Raw genomic sequence first — 21,646 nt, 5'->3', positions numbered from 1 at the left:
AGCTTCGTAGTGAGCAATGGAGAGCTGTTGATGGTATAAAACATTGTGCTTTTAACCTTGTATTAGGTCTGATCGTTAATGAAACTGTCAAGGAATAATTTCCTTGATCTAGAGTTTTGTGAGCATTCGATCAAAAAAAAATAAAAATAAAATAAAAAAATAGGGCTGTATGAACTTTCTGTCGCTAATGTACTATCAGATAAATTAATAAATAATATACATCGGAACTGTTGAGTAGGTTTTGTGCCGTGTGTTTCAAGGGTCAATGTGTGATCCGGAATATGATATGAGACGATAACGTATGAAGCCAAATATTATTCGGAAAAAAATTGCGCACAAAACTCTGAGTTTGATTTTGTTTCTTTTAAAGACAGTGCATAAAACCTTACGTTGTAACGAGTAATGGGGAGAGGTTGGTAGTATAAGACATTGTGAGAAACGGCTCCCTCTGAAGTGACGTAGTTTTCGAGAAAAAAAAAAAAATTCACAAAATAATTTGATTTCGAGACCTCAGAGTTATAAATTTTGGGGTCTCGAAATCAAGCAAATGAAAGCACACAACTGCGTGTGACAATATTTGTTTCATTGTTATCTCGCAAGCTCTGACGAACAATTGAGCTCAAATTTTCGGAGGTTTGTTAATTTATGCATAGGCCTATGTTGAGATACACTGAGTGAGAAGACTGGTCTTTGACAATTACCTATAGTGTCGGATCTGGGATGGTTTTTGCAGTTTGTTGAGAATGTTGATGATATTGGCTTCAAAATCCATTACAATTTGCTGTTTGGAATTGACAGTGGCACACCTTGGCTGCACAAACCTATTCTGCATTTTGGTTGAACACGTCAAATCAAACCCAATATCAATGACCCGTAACGAACCATTTTTCGTATTATTTACCTTTTCTACTCTCGTTGTCTCGTTAGCTGTTCAAATTTACCTTTCATTGTCAGTCTTCCCATGTTTGATTTTAATTATCGCCTCAATTCATCTCGATTGTTTGAGCCTGCCTGTAATTTTGTCACTTGTTTTTTTCTGAGACAGCTTCTATTATTAGTTTCTTGAATAGATTATATTAGGAAAGTCCCTTAAAGGTTCTTCATTAAAAGTTCTAAATGTTGCATCAATTTTATTGACAATGGTAGAATGGACATCTTTACTGAAGCTTTTTCATCAACAGTCTTTTGCAATGATTTTACAAGAAAATCAACAAAGACAATTTATCAGTGTGAGTGCGTGGTCCATCATATAGTTTTGTTTAAGTCAGTTCAATGTGTTCACCAAACTGTGCCAGACACTAACCTTTCACTGTTCGTGGTTTGTTTACTAATTCGGTATTGTTGATGGTGGCCTGGAACGGTGTTGCTTTGGAGACGAGCTAATTGTAACAAGTGCGCCCTCTTATGGCAGACATCTAATCAGAGAATGTTTATATACTGTGCTGCGTTTTGGCAGTCGTAACCAATAACTGTTTTGGTCATTGGCAAGTGATAAAGAATGGCAAATTCAACATAAACGGTTGTTGGTTAATACCGCCAAAACGAAACACACCCTTGGTCTACATCTCGAGGTTTGTGAATTACGCCAGAGATTAGGGCCCAATTTAATCAAGCTGCAAGGCAGAAAACACTGCTTGACAAATTAAGTCAGACAAAAAATAAATGGGCCACAGTCACAACATGCAAATTTAATATCATTTAGACTGGTATTATGTCTCTTTAATGCACTGAACACCTTTAGTAATTGTAAAAGACTAGTCTTCTCACTTGGTGTCTCCAAACAGCATAAAATACCACAAACAAATACAACTACAAACCTGTGAAAATTTGAACTTAACGTCGAAGTTGCGAGAGAATAATACAACTATTTGATTGAGAAATTACTTATTTCTCAAAGTTACTACAGAGGGAGCCATTTCTCACAATTTTGTATACTATCAACAGCTCTCCATTCCTCGTTACCAAGTATAGTTTGTATGCTAACAATTATTTTGAGCAATTACCAATAGAGTCCAGTGCCTTCAAGCCCTGCTACTGTTCTAAGCAAGTTTTTGTGTTTTAAGGCTTATAGGCCCCTGCTGTTGAGCTTACTCACAAAATCACTTTTGGCCTGAAGTCATTTCACATTACTTTCATGTTTATGAGGATTCGCAGTTGAATCCAATGTGTACGTGTGTACACATAATAAAGCCAACACTTAAATTCTTGCGGATAGGTCAGCAATGTCCGCCAAAGCATTGGGGGCCATTCAGCCACTATAAAGTCCCTGCTTGTCAAGTGACACACGTAGACATATCATGTTCCCTTAATAGGATCTCGATGGGGGTAAATAGTGGTCAAACGTCAAATATTGACCAACTTGTTCACCTCCGGACAGTACTTGACTAATCTGTTATTTAGGGAAAAGGCGATCACGTACCCCCTATGGAGGAGAGAGGCGACTAACGGCTCTCAAAAGAGCACTGATGAGAAAAGGCATGGAGGTAGAATGAAAATGAATCCCCTTTTTGCTTTGTGTTATTCGGCGCTGACAAGTGTTCGTATTTAATTTTAAATATCTGTAGATTGTGGCTGCCCTCGTTTGTCAAATTAGCCTTTTCAAAATAAAGACAGGGTTTACCGTAAAAGAAAGTTTAATTATAAAATTATTATGAACATTCATGAACAATGATGAGCATTATATACAACTTGCCACGAAAAAGTCATTTTTGAAATCCTCATCCTCATTTTTGACACCCCCTCGTGGGCGCCGCGTTTTACTTGAGGGCGCAGTGTGTGCCATCTCAGTCTAAAAATAGTAACGGGCGCGCGCGCGATATTTGAGAAGCTGGCCACGCAGCTGCTCTTATGAGCAACCAATGAGAACCACGTATTAGCATTTGAAACGCTCATTTGAAACGCTCATAAATATGCAGCAACTCCCGTACACCTCTTTCATGCAAAAACCTCTAATTAACAATTGTATACAATGAGTGAAAGATACAATCTCTTTAAAGGATTCGGGTACTTTTTCAAAATGTCTGCAGATTTACATAAAATTTACAGGGTTTGAAGATAATGATAGTGGAAAGCTTCCCTTCAAATCTTACTTACTGAGGTGCTGTAGTTTTTGAGAAATGAGTAAAACAATGTCATGAAAATACGTGTTTACATGCTCATAATTTTCGTCTCATGGGACGAATTTCATGACATTGTTTTACTCATTTCCCCAAAACCACAGCACCTCAGCACGTAATATTTTCAGGGAAGCTTTCTACTATCATTATCTTCAAACTGTGTAAGTTTGGTGTAAATCTGTGGACATTGTGTTTTTGGTCCTACAAAAAGTTGACACTAATGGCAATTACTCAAAATAATCATCAGCACAAAAAAAATACTTGGTAACGAGCAAGGAGAGTTGTTGATGGTAACATTGGGAGAAACGGCTCCTTATGAAGTTTTTGAGAATGAAGTAAAAAATCTAACAGAAAAATGTCCTAATGTTTTTTAAATTGTTTTCTTGTTTTCCATTACAGGCACAAAACTGGCGGCAAACAATCCCTGACGTTTACTGAGATTGCTGAGCAGCTGCCGTCAAATGACTTGAAGACATCGGGACTCTCGTTTGACCCGCGAGATTTCAAAGCAAAACGAGAGGTAAGAAACTTTCACTTTAGGCGGGTCACAACTATAAATGTGCAGCACTTTAGCTTGCCCTGAGTGTTTTGTATGTTAAAATAAATAACATTTAAAAAAAGATGGGTCATTTAAAATATCAAATCATGACATCATGGGCAGATGCAATTTCATATATTTTTTTTTTTTTTTTTTTTTCTGTAGTATTGTAGAATTACCATCCTACAAAGTTTTCTCGACTTTCTTTTAAAGGATTCCCTTTTTATTCGATTTAGAAGAAAAAACAAGCATGTTCAAAGCCACTGCGACGGTGGCGGACAATTTTGGTGTAGGGATCCCACAACAAAACAACCAATGAATTGTTCTCCTAGCTAGCTCCGCCTACTTCCCGGCCGCTCGATCACCGACGATTTTTGAATGGCATGATGGGAACTTTTCAAAATGGCCGCGCTCCGAACCCAGCCAGGAAATTAATTGAGAAAGTTTGAACAAATGGCGCCACCACTTTTCACTCATTTTTACAATAAGGGATGTCACATTGAGGTAAGTTAGATTATTATTTCATATCGAATGAAAGTGGTAGCGCCACACGGAAACTTTTCCATTCATAATATGTTGACAACAACCAAACTCTCATATTTTTAGTATGACCCTATTCTTTGTTTCTATTTCAGATAAACTTAACCACTGAAGCCAAAAACATATTGAGTATGCCAAGTTCCATCCGGACAGCAGAGCAATTGCAAACGGTAAGTGATTAGCCTTTAATTGTTGTAGCATTTTTAGGGTGATTTAGTGAAGTTCAAGTCTATCAACATCGTCTTGATTATAACTAGGCCTACATGTATCTCGCAAATAATTGTTGGATAACTTTCCGTATGGCGCCACCACTTTTTCACTCATTTTTACAAAAAGGGATATATCAATGAGGTAAATTAGATACTATATTATTTCATATCGAATGAAAAAGTGGTGGCGCCATGCGGAAACTTTGTTGGATAACTTTCCGTATGGCGCCACCACTTTTTCACTCATTTTTACAAAAAGGGATATATCAATGAGGTAAATTAGATACTATATTATTTCATATCGAATGAAAAAGTGGTGGCGCCATGCGGAAACTTTGTTGGATAACTTTCCGTATGGCGCCACCACTTTTTCACTCATTTTTACAAAAAGGGATATATCAATGAGGTAAATTAGATACTATATTATTTCATATCGAATGAAAAAGTGGTGGCGCCATGCGGAAACTTTTCCGGTAGTCCACTATAGTTAATGGAGACAATAGCAGAACTAGCCTCATTCACAGTTCTAGGAGTACTCAGACAGTACTTTGCTGAGTCATGTAATGTAAGTAACAAAAATCCACAGGCATTTACTCGGATAGGATTCCAACCCACATCCTTTGCCATGATATACATAAGAGCTGCAGCCGATTTCACGAAACGCTAGGATTAATCCTAACTCGAGTTAGGACGGGCAACCCGTCCTAACTTAGGATGGGTTCAATTCGTCCTACGTACTTGGATGCGGAACTGAACCCGTCCTAAGTCCTAAGATGATTCCTAAGTTAGGAAGAGTTTGGTGAAATCTACGGCAGATGTCTTACCAGGGTTGCATTCCACTCGCGCAAACGACTCGCAACTGTTTGCGCAAACGTTTTTTAAAAATCTTTTGAAAGATTGGTGCGTATACGCGGTGTCAATATGGCGGCGCCCTGAAATGAAGATGGCGAGCACCATACATAGGTGTTTTTTTTAACTTTGTTTTTGCTGCAATAGTCCTCTTTTTGACATCATTACATTAACTAAAAACTTGTTCCACTTGAAATTGTTGGCAAACGTGCGCAACAGTTAGCAATGTTTGCGCGAGTGGAACGCACCCCTGGACCCAATTTCATAGCTCTAGATCTGCTTACCATTAAGCAGGAAATTCCGTGCTCACGTCAAACGTGTTCCTGGGTTAGCAGGGAGTTTTTGCTTGTACTTGTGCGTACTCCATGTTACTGGGTATTCTTTGCTTACACAGCTACACCATTTAAGTTCTGCGCTTGCACATTATAAGCGGGGAATGGTGATCGTAAGCACATAACTTGGCAGTAAGCAGGGCCATGCAATTGGGCCCTGAAAGACATACTGAGCTTGCCAGACCTCAATTTCACTGGCGGTGCCCCACTCAATTTGTAATAACAATAATTTATGCTAAGCAAAGCACTTTGTCAAGCAGTATATTTTCTCTGCTTAGCTGCTTTATAAAATTGGGCCCACCAGTTCAAATGATGTATATTTTAGCAGTGGGGACAACAACAGTTTTAGTACTATGCAAATAAAAAATCGCCAAACGGAGATTGGAAACATTTATCTCTCTTGTTTGCCTGTTATCTTGTATACATTGTGATCTTTCATGATTATTTGTACCAACAGTAACCCCAGTTTTGAATACTAAATTGATAAAGATGTAATGGATCTGTTTGTAATTCTCAATGATTTCAGATTAAAGCGAACACCAACTGAACCAACAAAACACACCTGGGCTCAATTCCATGGCTTTGTTTACCGTAAGAAAAGAAATTGGCGCTTGGGGAAGTAGGGAATTCTGCGCCTACATCAAGCATATTTCATGCGTTAGCAGGGAATTTTGGCTTGTGTGCATGCAAACTCCACCTAGGCATTCTTCACTTTACACAGCTAGTGCAAGAGGAAGTGGAGAATGGTGATCGTAAGAGCATAATTCCGCGGTTATCAGAGCCATGAAATTGGGCCCTGACCCAGTGGCCCAGTGTAGACTTGATAAGAAAGACTTGTTTTCTGGTTTGAATTATAAGGGTATGTTCAGAATGCGTAAGTTACAATGTAGACCCAAACAGGTTTAACTTTCAAAGTGGTCGCAAACAGTTGTTCCCATTGGGTTTAGACAGCACTGAGTTAAACCCGATACGGTTTATTTTTGGTTTTAAGAGGTCTGGTTTATTGTCTTGTTCATAGGTCACAGTGTGTTTTCGTAGTGATTAGGGAGGTCAATGGGTCAGCTGGTGTGAGTTAAACCGGATGTGGTCTTTTTTATTCTGTCCACATACAGTATTAAAAGATAAACCGAAGGGTTGAACTCGATTCGGACTAACTTAAGTACCGTTCAGACACACAGAGTTGAACTCGAGCGGGTTGAAACCATGAGGTAAACTAACTTTTAGTACTGTACAACCTCATACCTGTCTCAGCATGGAGACTGACTTGACATTCCTTCTCCATGTTTGCATGCTGTAGTTGGTTGAGCTGTCTGTAATTTCTTAAGTCAATATTTGTTGACTGTCGATTCGCTCAGCAAACAGTTGTCGCATCTTTGTGAACACTTTGTACGCTGAGTAATTCTATTGTTAAAGACATGCTGTAGCAACCACTTGCCAAATACACAGGAATGGACAAGATGTTTGCATGCGTTTCGTCAGATGAAGAAAATGTGGCTTTTTTTTTTGTGAGAGGTAAAACAGTAGGAATGTATTGAGTCAAAATTTTCAAAGATTTTGTTAAATTTGTTGAGATACACCAATTGGGACAATAACCACAGGTGTCCAGTGCATTTAAAGGGATGCTGCAGTGAATTAAAATAAAACAGTTAATTTTGCTGTCATAACTACACGCGCCTAGGTACCAGGCCACACAGTGCACACGTCTCTATATGGACACAGCCAGGGGGCCCGACGGCTCGGGTTCCCGACATGACGTCACGTTTATGCCCCTTTTAGGGGCGGGGTGGGTTCCCCTTATCTCTTGAAAACTATTTTTAAAATACTTGCGCATTTAATAAAAAATATAAAAAAATATTTCAGGTTTAAAAAGTCATGTTTAATTGTTTAAATTATTTAAAAAAACACTGCAGCCACCCTTTAAAAAGAGAAGCAAATTTATACTAACATTTCCAGGGCACCAAGGCAATGACCAACAATTAATTTTCCCTAAAAATATGCCCTTTACCAATGTAAAGCTACTTTGCCCTTTTTGGGCCTGCTTAATTTTGTATGGTGTAAAATAAATAGCGTTTAAATTCTCTCTTTTTTTCCATTGGCGTTGTTATTTATTCCCATTTGCAGGCGTTATATGGACTCCAAACTATGAAGTCTTTTGCAGAGTATCCGCTGCATATGCAAGAAAAGCTAGTCAAAGTTGCTTGGTTTGAAAGGTAAGCAATGTAAAATCTAATACCATTGATTATACACCAGCTTATCAAATGCTTATATATTATATAATGTGTTGTCATTTGAGTAGAACGCCCTCCCCTACAGGTCATATGATAATAGACCCTCTGCACAATGCGCAGTGCACATACACGCATGTCTCCTGTCTGCGATTTTGGTTGTCAAAACAGGCACAAAAAGAATGGACCCCCCCATTGTGCTTATAAGGTTGCCAACCAAAAAACCAGGTCTGGTCTACAATCTGTAACTGATATCCCTCTTAGCATAAAGTTAGCTTGCATTTTTTTTATTTTATAAAACAGCGCTATGTGAAGTACCCCTAGCAACCTATATATATTAATATTGGATTTCATATAGACACTGGACACTATTGGTTATTGTCAAAGACCAGTCTTCTCGCTTGGTGTATCTCCACATATGCATAAAATAACTAACCTGTGAAAATTTGAACTCAATTGGTCCTCGTAATTGGAGATAATAATGAAAGAAAAACCACCCTTGTCACACGAAGTTGTGTGCTTTCAGATGCTTGATTTTGAGACCTTAAAATCTAACCCTGAGGTCTTGAAATTGAATTCATGGAAAATTACTTCTTTCTCAAAAACTACGTTACTTCAGAGAGAGTCGTTTCTCACAAAGTTAAGTTTTATGCTAATAATTATTTTGAGTAGTTACCAATAGTGTCCACTTCCTTTAAGTATGAAACATGATGCACCAATCAAATGACAAGAAACTATATTTGCTGAACTCTGCTTGCTGTATAAATTAGATATGGCATACAGCTCCAGAGAAGTTACTTTTCAGTTAGCAAAGCAATTATCTAAATCATATGAAATGAGTGAATACTACCGTCTTTACATTCAAAACTTAATTTGTCAAAATAATACTTTTTGTCTATTAATTCCTATTTTGTTGTTCTCTTCCAGCGTGCCACCAAAGAGAGTTATAATCAGACAAGGTCACTATGCAGAGAACTTCTATTTCGTCATATCAGGTTCAGGTAGGTGGTTTAGATTTATTGTTCGAAACTTGGTTTCTTATCGCATTGTTTCTTTTGCTTGAATTTAACATAGCCTTTTCCTTGGTGTTGCTTGTCATAGAATTCTGCAACTATGGCCAATAGAATCACAAGCTTTTTAAAGTGCGCAATTCCTTCGCAAGCAGTGCTATGAGATTGGGCTCAGGTTAGCTCAAGAGGTTTCTTCCATTGGCTTTATCCTGTGTGGACTCTGTTCGAATCCCCTTGAATGAAGACATTTAAGTTTTAGATGTGGGTGGAAAACTCCAGAGAAGTATTCCAGGGAAAACCCACGCAGTCAAGAAGCGAACCTCGGTGTTGAAGTTAAGAGTTTTCAAAAAGTTATTAAGGGTATTGGGTGCATTCGATCAGGTTCCCCAGGTCAACCCCAGGCTGCCCCTGGGCATGGTACGCTCGAATAGCTTTGACGTCATTCCAGGGGCTCACCCAGGTCAGCCCCAAGTGCCCTGCTTGTGGAGTGGGTCACTTGGGGCTGGCCCGAGGTGCATGAAGTCAACGCGAGAGGGTGAGTGATCATTCGATTGGCTCTTGTCAGGGGCTCACCCGAGTGAGCACCGCGGGGTCGACCAAGGGAAGCTAATCGAACGCACCAACTATTTCAATCTGTTTGATACTGTTTGCTTCTTTCAGCTGTGGTGACCATAATGGAGACCAAGGCAGACACCGGAGAGCCACAAATCCGCACCGCTGCCGTCCTACGTAAAGGCAGTAGCTTCGGTGAGCTAGCCCTCCTACATCACTCCAAGAGAACTGCGACAGTCTCAAGCCAGGGTGATGTTCAACTTCTTGCCATCGGTAGGGAGGACTTCTTTGACATCTTCATGAGGGGGCAGCAGCCTGGAGAAGAGCCGGATCATGTCAAGTTTCTAAGGTAATTTTTTACCGGGCCTGTTGTCTGGATTTCATTCATGATTTCAGGAAATTTTTTTTTTATAGACTTGTAACATGTAAGTCTGGATGGGCGACTAGTGAAATTTACTACTCGACTAGTTGCACCTCAAGATAGTTGTGACTTTGACACTTGTCGTGACTAAATTTTAATTCGCAAGATGCATTACGGCATATTGTTTGCCGCAGGCGCAATACAGTAAAATACGCGCTGAAAGGATGGAAGGATTGTCTTACTGATGAAGATGTTGTTGAGAATAATCGTTAGCAACACACATGGTTCAAAAAGCAGGAAGCTACGACTTTTTTTGTAGTAGTAATCATGGCGGCACGATTAACAAAGTAGTTGACTACGATAGTCGCGACTGGACTAAGCAATCATTAGTTGCGACTTCAACAATAGTCGCCCATGCTTATAGTGACAATGGTTGTCAACATCTCACATGCCGCGGCCGAGCAATTTAAGCACATTGAACTACTGTAAGTTTGGGTGGCTTGGTCACCGGAGTGTGGGTTCGAATCCCGGTTGTGACACTTTTGCATCCTTGAGCTAAGAACTTTACTATAGGTGCTTCTCATGGCCTAGTCCTGAGTAAATGGGTACTTGCGAGGGTTGTTGATGTGACTCATCATCATTTCGTGTCATCACACAACTGCATCCAATTTTGGGCAACTCGGAGTCCATTGTCATTAGCCTTTGCAAGGTCCTCCATGGTGCAGGTGTTATGCAGTCACAGTTCAGAAGTGGTCCATATAGTGTTGATGTGACTAATTAACAGCAACCTGTGAGCCCACAAATTGAGATGGTTTTTAGGACTGTTTGAGGCTGGTTGAGCAAGGGGAAAAACATTGTACTAGCTAGTTTTAGATTCGCTGTTTCAAATGCTAGTTTTAGAATTGTTAATTTAAAGTCACTGGACACTATTGGTATAGTTACTCAACATAATTGTTGCCATAAAAACTTACTTGGTAACATGCATTGGAGAGCTGTTGATAGTATAAAACATTGTGAGAAACGGCTACCTCTGAAGTATTGTAGTTTTTGAGAAAGAGGTGATTTCTCACTCAATAAATAAAAGACTTCAAGCCTGAAGTCTTTTTTTCATTTAAAAAAGAATATTTTTCCTGTTATCAGTTTCTTACAACTTCAATGAAAGTCAAAGTTTTCATAGGTTTGTGATTTTTTTCATAATGTTGGAATACACCAAGTGAGAATACTGGTCTTTGATAGTTACCAAAGTGTCCAGTGACCTTGCTCCGCTCGCATTTGATCTTTTGTTTTTGACTAATTTGAATTCTTTCAATCATTTCTTGCAGGCAATTGCCCTTTATGAAGTATTGGCCAATGGAGAGATTAATTGAGCATCCAGAGATGTGTCTCTTTCATTTTTACAAGTAAGTAATCATAAAGTTCACCAAGAATCAGGAAACCGCTTCTCTAGTTCAAGTCAGAGTGTGGTTTAACAAGAGAATTTCGAAAAACAAGTTGGTGTATACAGCGGTGCCAGACTAGTCTTTGGGGCGTCCAACACACAGCTCTGGGTCAAGTTACTGATTTGTCAGTTCAAGTCAAAGGAACAGTGGTATAACCATAAAGTAAAGGGGTGGGGGCAGGAGGATGTAGGCCTACTCTCAGCCCCCCCCCCCCTCCTCCAGCACCCAAATGAGATAAACAATGCACAAATGAATCAGACCTATAATTTTATTTTTGAAAGGGCAAAGCCATTTTCATCTTGCAAAGGGCATTTCCATTGGAAAATCTGTCGAAGGGGTTTGAAGGCCAAGACCAGGGGCAACGGAGGCCATGGCCTGCTTTGAATTCCAGGCCTGATGAATAAGTCGATACTGTTACATTAAATAGCCTCTTCAATTGTATCTTTGCTCCCCCCCCCCCCCAATAAAGTTTGGCTATGCCACTGCAAAGGCAAGATGGTCGTACATGTCTTGGCTTATCCTGGTTCATGCCTAATTTTGTATTGACCCGTTACAGGGCACGCAGCGCACTTGGGCTGTAACCCCATTGTGGGAGTCTTTGGCCTTTTCTTGTTTTTATTATTTCTCCACACTAATGTCCGATATTTTTTCACTGTAATTTGTCTTGTATCTAATGCTCTTCTCATCTTTACCTGACGTGTCATTCTCTAGATTTTAGATCAAACAAAAGACTCAGTTTTGCTTCAAAGTTGTTCATTTTCTTTTTTAAAATTTTGTATTGCTCATTTCTAATTTTGTATGTCCATTTGCTTATTTGTTTTTTTGTATGTCTATTACTAATTTCTATTTTTCTATGTTTAGTGCTCATTTCCAATTTTTGTATGTGTACTGCTCATTTCCAATTTTTGTATGTGTACTGCTCATTTCCAATTTTTGTATGTGTACTGCTGCTCATTTCCAACTACTCATTTCCATGTTTGTATTTTTACTGCTCATTTCCATGTTTATATTTGTACTGCACATTTCCAATTTTTGTATGGTTACTGTCAATTCCATGTTTGTATTTTTACTGCTCATTTCCAATTTTGTATGTGTACTGCTCAGCAGTGCTTATTTCCATGTTTGTATTTTTACTGCTCATTTCCAATTTTTGTATGTGTACTGCTCATTTCCATGTTTGTAATTTTAATGCTCATTTCCATGTTTGTATTTTTACTACTCCTTTCCAATTTCTGTATGTTTACTGCTCATTTCCATGTTTGTATTTTTACTACTCATTTCCAATTTCTGTATGTTTACTGCTCATTTCCATGTTTGTATTTTTAATGCTCATTTCCATGTTTGTATTTTTACTACTCATTTCCAATTTTTGTATGTTTACTGCTCATTTCCATGTTTGTATTTTTACTGCTCATTTCCAATTTTGTATGTTTACTGCTCATTTCCATATTTGTATTTTTACTGCTCATTTTCAATTTTGTATGTTTACTGCTCATTTCCATGTTTGTATTTTTACTGCTCATTTCCAATTTTGTATGTTTACTGCTCATTTCCATGTTTGTATTTTTACTGCTCATTTTCAATTTTGTATGTTTACTGCTCATTTCCATGTTTGTATTTTTACTGCTCATTTCCAATTTTGTATGTGTACTGCTCATTTCCAATATGTATGTTTACTGCTCATTTCTATGTTTGTATTTTTAAAGCTATTTTATATGCCCATTCAATAATTGCTCGCATTACGTACATAGATGGCAGAAATTGTAAATAAGTTTCTGTGACTGCATTTCATTATTTACATTATTAAATAAGTTGAATTGAAGTTTGTTTCTGTCAATAACCTGTGTATGATGAACTTGTGTATTGTTTGTTAATTGCTCTCCTTGTTCATAATGTCTGATATTGTATTTTTCATGTGACTTAATGAGCTATTGTGATTTATACCCAATTTGCATTGTCCATGTTTTTGTACTACTAAAGCCTGGTGCAAACTTCCGGCAAATGTGAATGTTTTGCAGGAGTTGAACACATTCAAACTGATGTGAATTATTTTGTTGCGAATTTCTGACTTCAAAGCTCATAAATTATCACATTTGCACTCACAGACTGTACTACCAACTCTTGGAATTGACTCTCCATGAATTTATCTCTTGACACATTGTATGGAAATTAATACTTGATTTGGTTTGATGTTGACTTTAGACGTGGGCAAGTGGTGGTAAAAGACAGCAATAAATCAGACTGGATCTACATTGTTAAGTCTGTAAGTACCAATTTTTTTTTTAATTTAAGGAACATAAAGTTCCCCCGCTCAAACTGACCTTGTTCCCCTTCAGAATTAATCGACAGAATCAAACGACCGAAAAAATCATGTGTGCAATTCCACGTGGTACTCGGTTGTTTTAGCAAAGTAGTACGTTTTGCTTATTACCAGGGGTGGATTTCACAAAGGTAGTCCTAACTTAGGACTAGTCCCAGGCAACGCTAAGAGATAGGACTGGTCCTAAGTTAGGACCAGTAACTCGTCCTAACTTAGGACAGGTCCTATCTTTTAGCATTGCCTAGGACTAGTCCTAAGTTAGGACTACCTTTGTGAAATCCACCCCTGACCCCATATAGCTTCAAACTTTACTTGTTATTTTACCTAGAGAACCAGTAACTTGGGTGCTGTATTCCTCTTTTTGCTAAATTGTCTCTAACAGTACAACCATTAAAGTAGAAAAAGAAATTATCAAACAAAATGTGATGGTTTGATTTGTGTGTTTACTTAATTTAAAGTAGTGTATACTTTGGAATTTGATGCTTGATTTTTGCTGTCACTTGTCCTGGAGATTCAAGTATTTTAGAGAAATTGATAAAGCTTTTCCACAAATCGAGTCTTTATCAATAAGTAGCCCATGCCATATGTTCCCATTTTGATCTATCAATGATTTACTGATATCATGGCTATAGCTGTCTTTCATTACTTCACTGACTGGATTATTTGAAATTGATGTTGATTGCATTTATGTTGGTTTATTGGAAAGATTTCTTTTTAATGGGTGTAATTCTTTTAAATAAGTAGAAAAGTTTTTCTGTGTAAAAGAAAATTTATAAAGGCACTGCAGTGACTGGACACTTTTGGTAATAATCAAAGACCAGTATTCTCACTTGGTGTATCTCAACATAAAAATAAAATAGAAAACCTGTGAAAATGTTTACTCAATTAGTCATCAAAGTTGCAAGAGACCAATGAAATAAAGAAACACCGTTGTTGCACAAACCTGTGTGCTTTCAGATGCCTTATAAAAGGCTTTCAAGCCTGAAGATTTTCAATATTTGAGTGTAAAATTACCTGTTTTTCCAAAACTACATTTCCTCAAAGGGAGCCGTTTCTCACAGTGTTTTATACTATCAGTGTTTTATACTCTGTTGCTCGTTACCAAGTCAGTTTTTATGCTTTAATGAGTGTACTTCCATTCCATTATTGTTGACAGGGTTCATGTCAGGTGTTGAAGCAGTTGAAGGCGGTCAAACCAAGTAAAACCCATCGCTCTGAATCTATCAATGACCTACGGCTACCAAGACTACATACAAGACATCATTCAGGTTAGTCATTGATAATTAAAGACACTAGGACACTACTGGTGATTGTCAAAGATCAGTCTTCCCACTTTGTGTATCTCAACATACGCATAAAATAACAAACGTGTCAAAATTTGAGCTCAATTGGTCATCGAAGTTGCGAGATAATAATGAAAGAAAAAACACCCTTGTCACACAAAGTTGTGTGCTTTCAGACGCCTGATTTCGAGACCTCAATATCTAACTCTGAGGTCGTGAAACCAAATTCATGGAAAATTACTTCTTTCTCCCTCAAAAACTATGTTACTTCAGAGGGAGCCGTTTCTCACAATGTTTTATACTATCAACAGCTCTCCATTTCTCGTTACCATGTAAGGTTTTATGCTAATAATTAATTGAGTAATTACCACTAGTCTCCACTGCCTTTAAATAAATAATAATACCAAAACTTATCTAGCGCCTTAATCATGTTGACATGCTCTAGGGCCTGGGTTAGGGTTAAGCTAAAAGCTAAGCAGGTACAACCTTATGGACCACCTGAATAATTTTCAAATATGATGTCAATTTGATATGTCCAGTTTCTTGCCACTGAAAAAAGGTAAATGATCATCTGTTACATAGTGGCTCATATTCACCAATTCCTCATATTTTGTTATGGTATTTAATGCTTTACTATTGCGTTATATTGCTGTATCGGTACTTTTATGTTATATTGCCATATTTTAATGGATTATACAAAGTATCAGGCACCTTGATTAGTTTGCCAAACCTGTGAACTACACATGTTTTCAGTTTTGTTTTGTACTTCATTTACATTTTCTCGATTTAACCTTTGACACTTACAGCTCCTGATTTGGCAGGGTCATCGTCGTCATCGTCGAAGCGACCAATGACGACAAGGGTACGGAATAACAGCGCAGTAGCATCCCACTTACAGTTCCTAGCGCTGCCCACTATGTCTCCAGTCCACACCTCACAAAGCTTAGAGTTTGACTCAAGCTATTCGGTAAATATTGTTATCTATCTGTTTTAGTTTTCATTTGGTTGGAAAAAGTTTTAGCTCTTATAAGCATTTTCTAAAGTAGCACAGTGTTTTCTTGGGCTTGCAGCAAACTTTTAAAAAACTTGTCTGAATGTAGACGACCCAGTAACTGGGGCTCTGTGTTTTTATTTTTTATTTGGACATTTTCTTTCTTTGTATTTGACATTTTGCATCTTCGTACAGAGCCCCAGTTACTGTGTCTATAATCTTAATGTACACTTTGGATTTATCTTTGTGGAATATTGTTATTTTGGTAGGTAAAGAGTATTGAATTAATATTGATTTCCAAGCTTAACCCATTAGACTGCTTTTCTGTATAATAATTATCACCAAGCATATACCCAGACATGAATTTATAACAATTAAATTTATAAAATATGATATTAAATTAATATTATATTTAATATTAAATTATAAAATATGATTTTCGTTTGATATGTGAGATAGAAGCTTTGTTATAAAAAATTATGATGCAACTAAAAAGATTATTTGGGGTTGAACAAAAAAGATAATTTACTAGAGTGACACTCCAACCAACAACCTTCGGATTAACGTGTCGGCACTCTACCTACTGAGCTACATGTATGTAGCCCTATGATGGCGGTCTCCCTATTTTGTCATATCTTTGTTTGGGGTGCCAGTCATAAGCCATAAAACCGTTAACTTTTGTGTAGCCAGTGATCGAACCCAAATTACAATACAACCTAAGAAGCGGCATCCAGGGAGACTGCCAACATATTGCTAGATAGCTCAGTTGGTAGAGCGCCGGCACGTTAATCCAGAGGTCGTTGGTTCGAGGTTCAAATTTACCTAGTCAGTTTCCCTTGTGGATTATAATAAATGGTAACTAAAGAATTTCAATTTTTTTATTTTTCTACAGTCTCAAGATCCAATGGATTCTAACCGGTCACTCCCCGATACTTTCATGACGCGCCAACGATCAGCAGTAGAAACAGCGCCCTCAGAGTCTAACTTCAGCCAGTACACGTCCAACGATGACCCCGCCCTGTTCAGTTTACCCAACATTGACTTCAGACGTGGTGCCACGCCAGCAAGACAGTCTTTCTCAAGAAGCAAGTTCAGAAGGATATCCAGTATGAACCCAAGTCCCTCACCGGAACGGACGGTAAGATTGCTGGAAGATATTTTTAAAGACACCGGACACCTTTGGTAATTGTCAAAAACCAACATTCTCACTTGATGTATTCCAACATATGTACAAAATTTGGGTTGATTGCAAGAAAAAATTGGAAGGAAAAACACCATTGTTGCACAAAGTTGGGTGCTTTCAGGTGTCTAAAAAAAAAGTCTTTAAATATTTGAGTGAGAAATTAACCCTTCTCTCAAAAACTATGTTACTTCAGAGGGAGCCATTTCTCCATTGCTCATTCCCAAGTGAGTTTTTATGCTAACAATTATTTTGATTAATTACCTTTAAGTGCCTTTAATTGTCAAGTGCCTTTAATGGTCGTAATAATTGCATTTGAGATAGGAAACATTATTTGATTTTTGTCCTTTTTCACACCAGTTTTGTGATAAGACAAGAAACACAATCAAGTTTCTTTTCTGCCGTCATTAGTAGTTTTTCCAATGGTTGTAACCTTGTGTCGACTACTTGACACCAGCGGTTGGTACTTGTTTGTTACTGCACTTGGAAAAACCTGAAAAGTTGTCATGATTTGATTGCCTGTAAAGTCTATTACAGCATACACCAGGTGAACAGGAAGGCCTTCCACTTACTCAATCACATTTCCCTACTTTTTCCCCCAAGAACCATAAACCACGCCTCTAATGAATTCTTAATCCCCAGTGCAAAATATAACATTGACATTGTTGTTGTTGTTGTTGTTGTTAACATTGCAGTCGTTCATTCCGCAAGTGACAGTAACAGAAAGTAATACAAACGGCAGCGATTCCTCTTCATCATCTGATAAGAAAGAAAGCTCAGTCTTTGTACAACTTGAACTTCTTCTGCCCAAAGATGTCTTTGTAAGTTATCAATATTATCTTGAATAGGATTTGAAGCTTTGCATGGTGGAAGTATATTTAAGAGAGGTTTGCTGTAACACCATTTAAAAAAATTGTATGCAAGTCGCCAGACACACAAGGCCTGAAGGCCACTTCACGGTGTGTGCTACAATCAACTCCTTTTCCAGGGGCCGTTGTGACCTACTCCTAGGGCTGAAACAGGGTTACCCCCTTTACAGTCTATACAGATGTAGGCTTGGGTGTCATCAATCAGAAGCCTGGTTGGTAGAGCAGAAAGCACTACCTCCCAATCTTTACCATGTGAATATCTCTTTTTGGTGTTGGTTAACGGCTAGAGTAATGAACTACCGGTTCTTTTCAGAACCAACCCTACTCAAAAAGAGATATTCACATGGTGTTACTGAAAACCGCACTTACCAAGGTTATCTTCTTCTTGTCTTTACAAACCATTTTTGGCAATTGCAATAAACTCATTGGCTTTGTAAAAGGCATTGCCATTGTCAACAAACTTTGAATTTATGAACCATTTCTCTTCAGCAGCACATCTCAGTTTTGTATTCACTGGTTTATTTTGTGTGTTTTTTTTCTATATTGCAAGCTTTTTGTATATTGTTGGATTTGTTGATGTTGCTGGCTCTGATTTGTTTAGCTGGATCTGGTATATTACTGGATGTTGTGTATCTTGCTGGATTTATAAATGTATATTGCTGGGTTTTTGTTTTTATGGATAATTCTGTGTATAATTGCTGGGTTTTTGTTTTTATGGATAATTCTGTGTATAATTGCTGGATTTGTGTATATTGCTGAATTTTTGTGCATTACTCGATTTCTGTATAATAATGTATTGCTGGATTTGTGTATAATGCTGGATTTTTTTAATATTGCTGGATTTTGTATTATTTTTGCTGGACTATTGTATATTACTGCATTTTTGTATATTGCAAGTTTTTTGTATATTACTGCATTTTTGTATATTGCATGTTTTTTGTATATTACTGCATTTTTGTATATTGCAAGTTTTTTGTATATTACTGCATTTTTGTATATTGCAAGTTTTTTGTATATTACTGCATTTTTGTATATTGCGTGTTTTTTGTATATTACTGCATTTTTGTATATTGCAAGTTTTTTGTATATTACTGCATTTTTGTATATTGCAAGTTTTTTGTATATTACTGCATTTTTGTATTTTGCAAGTTTTTTGTATATTACTGCATTTTTGTATATTGCGTGTTTTTTGTACATTGCAATATTTATTAATATCACACTCTTGTCGCTATGGATTGACCAATCAGAATTGAGGATTCAAGTTTCCTTTTAAGAGAAATATATCTTTGACTTGTTGGCCTATGATGATATATTTTGACATAACTGGTTATAACTTACAATTATTAAGTTTGGTTTTTACTCATATACAATTGCTTTATAATTGTTTTTACAATTAAGTCTTGTGTTTTGCTTACTGACATATTTTGTGTAGGCCTAACTAATTTTAATAATTATTTTAATAATTATTGTTTAAAAGGTTTTCAGAATTGTATTGTAAATTATATTTCCATATATTCTTATTCAAAAATGTCGTATGAACATTTTAGTCAACATTTTCGTACAATAGTATGCAAGCAGATCAGGCCTACTGTAGAAAAAAAATTATGGATGTGTATTTTCGAGGTTCACTTTATCGACTTACTGATTTGTGCTTATTTCCTACCAGGGTCTCTCAACGCTAACCCTTGATCTTGGTATTGATCATGAACAATCAAGTGTTAACTTGGTAAGTCAAATATTGATATGATATTTTGAAGGTAGAGTGGTAGTTTAATGTATAATATTAATCGTAGGTTTTGAAAAGGGCTTCAAAGGCACTGAACACCTTTGGTAATTGTCAACGACCAGTACTCTCACTCGGTGTTTATCAACATAATGTAATTATGCATAAAATAACAACTGTGGAAATTTTTACTCAATTGGTCAACGAAGTAGCAAAAGAATAGCGAAACAAAAAACACCATTTGTGTGCTTTCAGATGCCCAATAAAAGGCTTCAGGTCTGATATAGTGTTTGAGAGCTCTTGATAGTGTAAAACATTGTGAGAAATGGCTCCTTCTGAAGTTTCTGAGAAAGAGGTAATTTCTCACTCAAATAGTCTTAGACCTTTTTTTGGCATCTGAGAGCACACAAATTTGTGCAACATTGGTTTTTTTTCTTTCATTGGTCTCCTTCAACTTTGATGACCAATTGAGAATTTGAGGTCTCGAAATCAAGCATCTGAAAGCACACAACTTCGTGTGACAAGGGTGCGTTTTTTTTTTCACTATTAACTTGAACTTTTATAATTTGATGCATTAGGTTCACCAAGTGAGAAAACTGGTCTTTGGCAATTACCAAAGGTGTCCAGTGTCTTTAAAGCGTATGTATCAATTGATTTACAGTCATGTTTTACATCTTTATAAACATACCGTTTGTTCCTTTATAGGTGAGCAGAGGTGCAGAGTGCATCATGGTGCAGAAGGATTTCTTTGCCAAATACTGCACCGAGCATGTCAAACGCCACATCCGTAAGCTGGTCAAACCCTACCCTCCACCGGAGCTTCTTCAACATAACCTGCAGAACCACTCCAACTGGACCAACTACAAACATGAGGCCGTGGCTAGTCTAGTAAAGGATAGATCCAAAGCCAAGACATTGAGATTATGATGATGATAATAAAAACAACTAGGAAGCCATCTCCTGTTGGGAAGCCATCTCCTGTTGGGAAGCCATCTCCTGTTGGGAAGCCATCTCCTGTTGGGAAGCCATCTCCTGTTGGGAAGCCATCTCCTGTTGGGAATCCATCTCCTGTTGGGAATCCATCTCCTGTTGGGAAGCCATCTCCTGTTGGGAAGCCATCTCCTGTTGGGAAGCCATCCCCTGTTGGGAAGCCATCCCCTGTTGGGAAGCCATCTCCTGTTGGGAAGCCATCTCCTGTTGGGAAGCCATCTCCTGTTGGGAAGCCATCTCCTGTTGGGAAGCCATCTCCTGTTGGGAAGCCATCTCCTGTTGGGAAGCCATCTCCTGTTGGGAAGCCATCTCCTGTTGGGAAGCCATCTCCTATTGGGAAGCCATCTCCTGTTGGGAAGCAATCTCCTGTTGGGAAGCCATCTCCTGTTGGGAAGCCATCTCCTGTTGGGAAGCCATCTCCTGTTGGGAAGCCATCTCCTGTTGGGAAGCCATCTCCTGTTGGGAAGCCATCTCCTGTTGGGAAGCAATCTCCTGTTGGGAAGCCATCTCCTGTTGGGCAGCCATCTCCTGTTGGGCAGCCATCTCCTGTTGGGAAGCCATCTCCTGTTGGGAAGCCATCTCCTGTTGGGAAGCCATCTCCTGTTGGGAAGCCATCTCCTGTTGGGAAGCCATCTCCTGTTGGGAAGCCATCTCCTGTTGGGAAGCCATCTCCTGTTGGGAAGCCATCTCCGGGACCTACCTCAGGAGGACGGCAATGATGATGATGATAATAAAAATAAAAATAATAGTGGCTTCTTGGAGGTGGCATATCCGTCACTCGGTGACGCTTGAGGCACTTTAACATACAGTATTTTCCTGCAAGGTATGTTTAAATTAAAGACACTTGGACACTATTGGTAATTGTCAAAGACCAGTCTTCTCACTTGGTGTATCTCAACCTATGCATAAAATAAAACTGTGAAAATTTGAACTCAATTGGTTGTCGAAGTTGTGAGATAATAAGAAAAACACCCTTGTCACACGAAGTTGTTTGCTTTCAGTTGCTTGTTTTTCGAGACCTCAAAATCTAATTCTCAGGTCTCAAAATCAAATTTGCGGAAAATTACTTTTCTCGAAAACTACGTCACTTCAGAGGGAGCTGTTTCTCACAATGTGTTA

General features: G+C 38.0%; 1 protein-coding gene across 1 annotated transcript in view; it reads left to right on the top strand.

Moving 5' to 3' along the window:
* Window positions 1-20,661, top strand: part of LOC117293742 — a 31,571-nt gene extending 10,910 nt beyond the window's left edge. Inside the window, exons 3-15 of the mRNA XM_033776170.1 lie at window positions 3,516-3,636; window positions 4,290-4,364; window positions 7,706-7,794; window positions 8,737-8,810; window positions 9,480-9,720; window positions 11,055-11,132; window positions 13,374-13,434; window positions 14,648-14,759; window positions 15,581-15,741; window positions 16,658-16,903; window positions 17,641-17,766; window positions 19,481-19,540; window positions 20,243-20,661. Coding sequence (XP_033632061.1) covers window positions 3,516-3,636; window positions 4,290-4,364; window positions 7,706-7,794; window positions 8,737-8,810; window positions 9,480-9,720; window positions 11,055-11,132; window positions 13,374-13,434; window positions 14,648-14,759; window positions 15,581-15,741; window positions 16,658-16,903; window positions 17,641-17,766; window positions 19,481-19,540; window positions 20,243-20,464 — 1,666 coding nt within the window. The 3' untranslated portion in view covers window positions 20,465-20,661. The remainder of the gene's footprint in view (window positions 1-3,515; window positions 3,637-4,289; window positions 4,365-7,705; window positions 7,795-8,736; window positions 8,811-9,479; window positions 9,721-11,054; window positions 11,133-13,373; window positions 13,435-14,647; window positions 14,760-15,580; window positions 15,742-16,657; window positions 16,904-17,640; window positions 17,767-19,480; window positions 19,541-20,242) is intronic.
* The last annotated feature ends 985 nt before the right edge of the window (window positions 20,662-21,646 follow it).

This window comes from Asterias rubens, chromosome 8, assembly GCF_902459465.1.
Source record: "Asterias rubens chromosome 8, eAstRub1.3, whole genome shotgun sequence".
NCBI lineage: Eukaryota > Metazoa > Echinodermata > Asteroidea > Forcipulatida > Asteriidae > Asterias > Asterias rubens.
The sequence above is the reverse complement of the archived record's forward strand: the minus strand, read 5'-3'. Positions and strand labels throughout refer to the sequence as shown.